At 38.1% G+C, this 9204-nt stretch overlaps 1 protein-coding gene across 1 annotated transcript in view; it reads right to left on the bottom strand.

Annotated features, from left to right (window-relative positions):
• Positions 1-7938, bottom strand: part of LOC112137054 (heparan sulfate 2-O-sulfotransferase 1) — a 13330-nt gene extending 5392 nt beyond the window's left edge. Inside the window, exons 1-3 of the mRNA XM_024259167.2 lie at positions 7242-7938; positions 2198-2436; positions 136-221 (exon numbers count right to left, since the gene is read on the bottom strand). Coding sequence (XP_024114935.1) covers positions 136-221; positions 2198-2436; positions 7242-7365 — 449 coding nt within the window. The 5' untranslated portion in view covers positions 7366-7938. The remainder of the gene's footprint in view (positions 1-135; positions 222-2197; positions 2437-7241) is intronic.
• Positions 7939-9204: the final 1266 nt, after the last annotated feature.

Below are 9204 nucleotides of genomic sequence, written 5' to 3'. Positions count from 1 at the left end.
TTCAGAGTAATAACCTGTAATAGTTTCAGAGGAGATAAGGACAACAATGCCATTAACAATCAACGCGTGACCTCCTCTTATCTGCCGGCCGCTAATCTGGATATTAGCGGCGCCGCAGGAAATGAAAGGCCTTACTTTGAGAAGTCCAGATAAGCCACGTGGCCGTGGTAGAAGGCGGGCTTCATTTCTCTCCACGCACTGACGTTCTGAACAAAGCGCACCTGCAGAAGAAGACAATGGGGACTCTTATTGGAAAACGGCGTGCAGATGGAGCAGACGGAGCGCTCCTCTCAGGTAAACATCTGGAGTGATGGAAGCTACACAGTTTTGGCGTGCATGATGCGGGCGGGGCTATTGTGTTGATAACATTGGGACTAGCAGACAACAACACAACATTTTAGTGTGACCCCGGCTGCACTGAGCACGCTCAGAAGAACAGGCTGCTAACAGCAACGAGGTTTAAAGTGTGGAGACAAATCCAACAAATGCTAACATGACAGCAACCGTGGACTCACAGAATCCAAACATGCAGGAAACACCACCAGACCCAAACTGAGACACCAGGAGGAAATGATGAGCTGCTGCCTCAGAGTGTCTCTCATCCACCCCAGTTTGGGTTCTGGGAGTGATATCACTCCTTCCTCTTCACAGTCTTCTCTGTTTGACCGCAGAGAAAGCTCATCTGTGTGGGTCAAAGCGGTTTAAGTTTGACTTTGGATGATCTTCTAAACAGCAGAGATGAACGGATTTGGGGAGGTAAAAGAAAAAACACACACACACACATATATATATATATATATATTCTCCTGTTTCTTTTTTGATAAAACATCAACAGGATGGGCCCTAGAACAGAGCCCTGTGGGACTCCACAGCTAACTCGAGTGCAATGAGAAGACTGTCCGTTTACATGAAGAGACTGGTATCTATCAGATAAATAGGATTCAAACCACTTTAGGACAGATCCTCTGATCCTGATATCATGCTCTAGTCTCTGGAGTAAGATGCTGTGGTCGATGGTATCAAAGGCTGTGCTGAGGTCTAACAGGACCAGAACAGAGATTAGTCCCTTTTCTGAAGCCAATAGCAGGTCATTAGTGACTCTGACCCAAGTGTCAAAGTCAAGGCCCGGGGGCCGGATCCGGCCCTCCAGATCATTTTATTTTATTATTAATGGCCCAATGTTATCTTCCGCTCAGTTCTAACTTGTATAATTTAGACAAAATTCATCAAGTACAATTATACAATATTTTTATGTAGAGTAAAATATTGAAAGTTATTTAAGGTTTAAATTGATTTATTCTGGAATAATATTCCTCCATCATTTTTATTATTCATAATTATGTTAAAAAGTTGTGATTTTAAAGTTTTAAACATTGGTATTCTGCTAGTTTTGGACTATTTTGGCATTTACTAAGATTTTTCAGGGTACTTTGGAGTTTAGCTAATATTTCAATTACATGCTAGCTGTTTTGGACAATTTAGGCTTTTAAAAAAAAATTTTTAGGATATTTTTAAGTTAAGCTTTTTTCAGCTACATACTAGTTGTTTTGGCTTACCTAAGTTTTTTTTGTTTGTTTGTTTTTTAGGCTAATTTGGCATTTAGATAATATTTTAGCTGGCTATCAGCTTCAGTGTTTTTAGTTATAAATTTCAGTATTTTCAGCTATCAGCACTAGCATCTCCAGCGGCCAAATTCAGTTTACAGCATTCACACTGGCATTATCACAGGTAATGCTATATATCTAGTTCATAATTTTGTTAAGTTTTAAAAATGTAGTTTTAGAGTGTTCAATAAATGTTTATCCTGTGACCTAAGGTGTGTTGTGGATTTTGGCCCCATGGCGATTGAGTTTGACACCCCTGGTCTAACCAGTGCAGTTTCAGTGCTATGTTGAGGTCCATGACTGAAAATCTTCAAAGTGGTTGTTGTCTTGTAGGTGGGTCTGTAGCTGCTTAACTTCAACTCTTTCTAGAATTTTGGAAATGAAAGGGAGATTTGATATTGGTTTGTAGTTGGTGTGGTTAGTAACTCTGGTTTAAAGAACAAAGTTCCAAAACCTCCTCTGAGGGGGCGTGGCTCATAAATCCAGTGTTATCCTGAGATGTGAAGCTAAATCGGGGTTTCCTGGGAGCTCAGCAGAGCTGGCTGTGCTTCTGTCTGACTAAGCTGATGTTCAGTACCAGTGGGGCGGCTCACCTGGTCCTGTAAAGACATGACCGGGTTGTTCTTGGAGGTGTTGATGTGCAGGACGTGGAAGCGGTTCTTCCCGCAGAGGTCGTAGGCGATGTTGGTGAAGGAGGTGCTGGCTGTCTTGGGAACTCTGTTGTAGATGATGACAGCGTCGTCTTCATGAGCCAGGACCGCCTCTCGCTTTCCATCGTCGTCGCCGTGACGCAGCTCCACTTCGGCCACCTCGTGTCGGGCGATGGTCCGCTCTAGACGGGACGGGAACGTGACACGGACATGAGATGAGTTACTGCTTGGTGGTGTTCAACCAAAGTCCATGAATGTCAGGACTGATGTGGTTTTTGTATGGAGCCTCAAGAATACGGTGAGGTTTAGGGAACTATCTGACTTCAAACTAAGGCTGCAACAAACGATAATTTAACAATCGACTAATCACCGATTATTTTTACTGATTAGTCGACTAATCAGGTCATGTGCAAAGTGGATGTAAAGCACACATCTTAACCATCATTAGCTTTAAACGAACTAAAAATAAAGAAAATAAAGATGATAGTTTATTAAACATTTAATGAATCATCCAGCCTCTGCCCTTCATTAGTTTCTGGTATTAAAATAAGATTAAACTAGTAAAGTTGCATTACCTGCAATGAAGATGGTGTGAATGTTTTTTGATGAAAATAGTGACACAATTTACTTTAACTGCTGCAAGGTTTTCTGAAAATGAAAAAGCTATTTACAAATTACTAAAAATGCAAAAAGAATGGAAATCTTGTTAAACAACTATGAAAGAGCACTAAAGCTGACCTTAATTTCTGAAATTTGTGGTAAAATTGCTAAAAAATAATCCCTATTACTTGCCAATTTTGGAAAAATATTTAGCGTGTTGCCTTAACATGAGCTTAACTCCAAACTAGCCCAAAAAACCTCAGTAGATGGCAAATTAGCCCAAAAAGCTAGTTTGTTGCTTACATATGCTACTAGCTAAACTCGAGAATAGCCAAAAATCCCTCAGTAAACTAAATTAGTCAAAAAGGTTAGCGTGCTGCTAAAATAGAAGCTAAACACCAAATTAGCCTGTAAAAACCTCAGTACATAACAAATTAGCAAAAAATGTTAGCATGTTGCTAAAATGTTAGCTAAACTTAGCTAAAATTATAATAAAAGATTAAAACATAACCCTTGAATATGTTTAAAGTCTTTTTGCTAATCTACTTAAAATGTTAAAATTTGACAACTTTCTCATTCATTTCATATGGGGCATATTTTGCTCAATATTTTAAAAACTATAAGGTTTATAAATACCAAAAATACATGTTGTGAACAGGCTGAAAGTTTGATACCAAGATTGCTGAAATCACTGAAAGTGTGATTGAGATTTTGGTGCTGAACGCTCACAACTTTGTTCAACTTTACTACACTTTGACTCCATATAATATAAAGTAACGACTAATCGACTATTAAATTAGTTGTTGACTATTTTAATAGTCGATCAATCATCGATTAGTGGACTAATCGTTTCAGCCCCACCTCAAACTGAGGTTAAACATGGAACTTTTCAGAACCTTAACTATAAGATCCGCTCTAATCATCGTTTGATCTTTAGTAAAACCGTTCCCAGAAATCTTTCATTAGGGTTATAGCATGTTTAGTCATTTTCTAGGTCATCGTTTCGGCAGGACTTTATCAGAAATTCACCCGAGTTCTGGCCGAGACTGTTGGCGTGAAGTAAGCCTGCCCTAATTTCCCATCATTCCTTTGTCGATATGCTCACGCTTTTTTTTAGGCTAATTTGGAATTTAACCTCTATTTTAGCAACATGCTAACGTTTTTGATTAATTTAATTTAACAGATAATTTCTAGGCTATTTTGGAGTTTAGCTAGTATAAGCAACGAGTTAGCTTTTTGGCTAATTTGGCCTCTGCTGAGGTTTTTATGCTAATTTAGAGTTTAGCTCATATTTAAATGGCGTATACTTGTATAGCGCTTTCTACCTCCTTCCAAAGGCCCAAAGGGCTTCACAGTCACAGACCCATTCACCCATTCACACACAGTCACACACTGAATACGTTTAGCAACACACTAAACATTTTTGCCTAATTGGCCTGTATTAGAGATTTTTAAGGAATTTTACTACAAATTTTTCAGAAATGTAGGTCAACTTCAACTCTCTCTCATAGTTCTTTAATGAAATTTCCAGTCTTTTAGCAAATGTAACATTTTGCAAATAGCTTTTGAATCCCTTCAGCAATTAAAGTAAACTACGTCATCGTTTTCAGCAAAAGGTGTCAGCATCTTCAGCACTACTTACAGAAAAAAGCATTCACACTGGCAATATTGCAGGTAATACAACTTTTCTATTTGTTGTTTTTCCTGAAGTTCATGTGTAATTTGAGTCACACAGGCAACATTTCTTTAGGTTTGTGTTTTTTTCTGAGGGACATCATCTCATTGGGGTTAAAATTAGGAAATTAAGTCACAGTTTTGAAATTGAAACTCTGAAATGTTCGGTTTTAAAATATGAATTTTAATCTAAATTAGTGTGCCTTCGTCCAGGTTCCATGTTATTTCTTTCTCTTGAGGCGGATTACCAAAACACAGCACACATTGCGTCGAGTCCGGCCCTTCTGTCACATTTTAGAGAGTGTTATTCAGGAAACTGAAAAATGTTAAATACTTCTCATTAAATAAAAAACGTCATAGTTTCTTTTTCAGCAAATCAAAAAGTTTGCTGACCCCTGTCCTCCATCATCTGAAAAATACTACAAGAACATGTTAAAAACACCATTTTTACATCAGAGTGAGTCTCTGAAAAGAACTCCTGCATCACAAGAGTTGTATTTTTCATACGTTATTTAATGAAATGCTTCTTTTTGTTTGTTTATTAACACAAGTGCTGTAAATAAGTGAGGAGCAGCAGCAGGCTGGCAGCTTCCATCTTGACCTCATCAGATAAAGTGAGAACTTGTGAAGTTGTCCTCCCACGTCTGTTCAGCTGAAGGCCAGCCGAGCTTGTTAGCAAACGTAATTACAGAAAACAGTCCCTCAAACACAACGCCGTCCAAATACGCAATTAAGCCGTTGATGGGAATATGGAGGAGCTCTAATTAAAAATGTTTTCTCAAACTTCAGCAGAGTTAATGAAAGGTCTCAATTAGAGGAGGAACCTGTTGGACTGCAGCGCCTGCAGCGCCGCGGTTTGTGCAGATGCTCTCCTGGGTTCTGCAGAAGGTTCTGCCCCAACAATCACAGAACCGGAGGAGAAGCTTCAGCCTCATAACAACCCTGTTCAGACAGAACCTTCAGGTTTGGTTTCTCCTCTCTGCCTCAGTTGGGTCAGTATGTTCTCTATAAATCCTAAACATCTTCAGTTGAGTCATTTATTCACGTTTGATCATATCAGATGGATGGAAGACGTTCTCCAAACCGCAGAAATGCATCACGACAGATTTTTGGAGACGAATCTCTGCTCTGTGACAGCTCTAACTCCAGCAGCAGAACGACATTTAACACCATTTTAGGTAAATGATAAAAGGTAACCTTACCAATATAAACAGAAAAATGTACAATATTGATTTTATGAATGTCCTGCTTAACTGGATTTTAATTTCTTCTCTTAGATCGTTCAAAAATCTAAATGCAGATTTGAATAATCTTTCAATATTTGAGGTTTTATTGATAATATTGACCTTTCATTTGAGCAGATATTATTCTAACAGGTTCTATTTTACTTGATTTTATGCGATCAGCACAAAAACTGATGGAATTTCCTGTTGGTAATAGGAGCAGCTAAGATGTACATTGCTGCATGTTGGCCGTGCGTGTTTTAACTGAACCCAAGGATAAATGTAGTTGTTGAAATAAGAGGTATTTGTTGTTTTTAGGGTATTTTAAGAGGTAATTGTAAAAACAGGAATGTTTACCAAGTAGAACAGTGGATATTTTAAGTACTGCTATGAAGCCACGTATTTTTAGCTTTCAAAATAAGAGCACACAAGACAAACTTTAAGTTCTGGCCGTACACATTTAGAAAATTACGTAATAATTTCTTTACACATATTTTTGACCGTTTCAAACTATGTTTATCCTTGTTTCCCTTTATTATCCAGCAGGGATCAGACATGGTTATGAGCAGCAAAGAGGAGCTACATCAGAAATTAACACAACAGTTATTAGTTTTTCTTTATTGTCAGACATGTTGAAATTGTCTGACTTTATCTCTGTTTTTAGTGATTTTGTGAACACAGAAATGTAATCAACTTTAACTGGACAGAATTGTATCATATTATCCAGAGGATTTTGGGGAAGCAGCTGTGGATCATTCTGCAGGAGGAATACTGACGTTTGATCTAAGAAGGAAAACAATACAACCAGGGAGGACATTTAGAAAATAAATATTGGACAAATTTACGTTACTAGTGGTTAGATGACCTTTTCATTGTTTACATAAAGTTGCTTTAAAAGCTTTCAGCAGTCAGCTTTGCCGTTCTAAACCCGAAAACCAGAAGTTCCTCTGCATCCTGTGTGACGTCACATGAAAAGGTTGTATAGAAACCTGTACAAAGTGCTGCTATATTCATGGGGTGAGTTTCTAATTAACTGTTAATGCTCTGCAGAAATGATGGCACTTTTATTTTTTAGCTAAAAAACAAAACAAAAAAATACCACTCGAAACAATTTAAAAAATATATTAAAAATGATCTGAGTGAAGATTTTAGATGTCTTCAGTGTTTCTGTACAGCAGAAAGTGTGAACATAAGTGGAAACACACAATCCAATGTATTGTTATTGATCTGTCTGATCACATCAAGTTAAGTGATAAAACTGTTTCCTAGATCGAGGAAACCACTCTGGATTTAAATTAGATTAATTATATTTTATTTTGAAAGATTAAAGATAAAAAAAATAAAATGAAGAATGTATAGAACTGAGTAATTTAAAATAATATTTTTGATCGATCACGTGGGCCTCAGATGTAGCATTCCGAATGAAAACAGTCTGTTTATTTCCATTTCTCCTCTCAGCATCAGTCCAGCTCATCCGACTGCAGACTTACCCAGTTTGGCTCTGGACTCGTCCAGCCTCTGGATCTGGTTCTCTATCAGGAGCATCGCCACGCCGAACGCCAGAACCGCCAGGAGCTGGATCTTGGGCGGCATCGTGATCCTCGACAGCCCCATCAAACGAGCGGAGGAAGCATCGCGGGGAGGAGACCACCAGCAGCACGGAGGCTAACCAACACTGATTCTGTTATATCAGCCGGCAACTTTAACTAAATGATCTGATGGAATCGCCTGATCGATGCGACAGGTGGATTTAGCTGGAGTGGAGCTTCATGCGGAAGAATAAAGTAGAAGACAATAAATGTGTCCACCAGAGAGTCGCCCACCTCTACATTAACACATTTATCCAAACCGGAGCGGCCTGAAAGCTCCATAAAATGATGCTGACATATAACTAAAAGTCATTCTACATCTTATGTGAACACAGAACAAATCAAAGAGTTAATAAAAAGAGCTTATCTATTTTGTTTGGCTGTTTTGAACAAGGATGTCGGCTTGTGGCTTCTGCAGCTAATAGCAACGCGCTTCTTCGTGCAGCGCCAAGACATCGATCAAACAACACTACAGCCGAGACCGCCACCTGCTGGACGGAGGTGTATACTGCTACTCTAATGTCAATAAAGTTGGAATGTTTTTACCAAAATAAGTTATAACACTCCTGAAAATATATATTAAAAAAATGATGATCAAAGAAATAAACTTTTGACACAATTGTAAAGTGGTCCAGACCGAGAGGGTCTGAAAATCAGCTTTGAATGAGGAATGCAGATGAATAAACATTTATTACAAATATATTGTCTTTATTTGACTTTGACCCATCTTTAAATTCCCTTTAAATAATTTTAAATATGTAGCTACAGTATGTTTAATCAATCATCATATTAAACTTAGTTTATGTGGAAAATCTGTATTTTTAAAGCTTTTATTTTACATATATTTGAACTTTTTCAAGTTAAACAATAATTTCTATCTTTGTCTCCCAGTTTGTTCCTTCTTAGTTGTTATTAATCATTAATGGTACAGAGTTTTGTCAGATTTTCAAGCTGTAACTAACACTTTTTAAAAACAAAGTATAAATAAAACTAAAAAAGAATATCCAGCTCTTTTTCTGCCCTGTAATGCACAGTTTCACCACAAGATGGCAGCAAAGCTTTAAAGAACTTGTGAGGATTTTTCCTAAATTCATTTTTGATTTTTTTTTCTCTGCAGTCTGTTGAAACTGTGCTGCTGATAAAAGAAGAATTGATCAAAAAATAATAATAAAAATATTATGTTGACCACTATTGTTATTTATTTGTTCATTAAGTAAATCTTTTATTTATTTTTTGGCTGGAAACTTTCTGTCTGAACACAATATAAGATGGTGATTGTACAAGTAGAATAAGCTGCAGTTAGTAAAAGCCTTAAATTATTCACACATAACTGAAAAAGTAGAACAAAAAAAAGTATGGAATTAAACTTCTGCCAAAACTCTCCCACCAGCGTATATCGAACTCCACACATGCAAAGAACGTTCCACGGGTGTAGGGCGGTCTCCACGCCCGCTCCTACTGCTGTACGCTCGTGAAACCTCTCCTCCGCGCTCGTGGGAGTATTCTTACACTCCTGCGACCTCTCCTGCTCACCTGTGAAAGCATTCTTAGGCTGGATTCACACCGGACGCGAAGCGGAGTGCGCGAGGAATCCTCTTCATCTCCAGTTCACACCAGACAGGAGTTTTTTGCGATGGTCGACCGGCGTTTCTGCTCACTCTGTTTAGTTTCAAAAATATTTTTTTGTCAATCATGATATTTTATGGTGAAAAAATATTATATTATTTATTTTTTTATACATTTTTTAATTTTCACGTGTGTCATGGGGTAGCTTAGACGCCGAAACGATCGCTGCGCTTCGTGCGCTGGCCGCAGAGGATCGCGGCGCTTCGCGTCCGTCGTGATTAACACCACAGGTTAACAA

The sequence above is a fragment of the Oryzias melastigma genome, linkage group LG4, assembly GCF_002922805.2.
Source record: "Oryzias melastigma strain HK-1 linkage group LG4, ASM292280v2, whole genome shotgun sequence".
Taxonomy (NCBI): Eukaryota; Metazoa; Chordata; class Actinopteri; order Beloniformes; family Adrianichthyidae; genus Oryzias; species Oryzias melastigma.
This window is presented reverse-complemented; position numbering and strand designations above follow the sequence as displayed.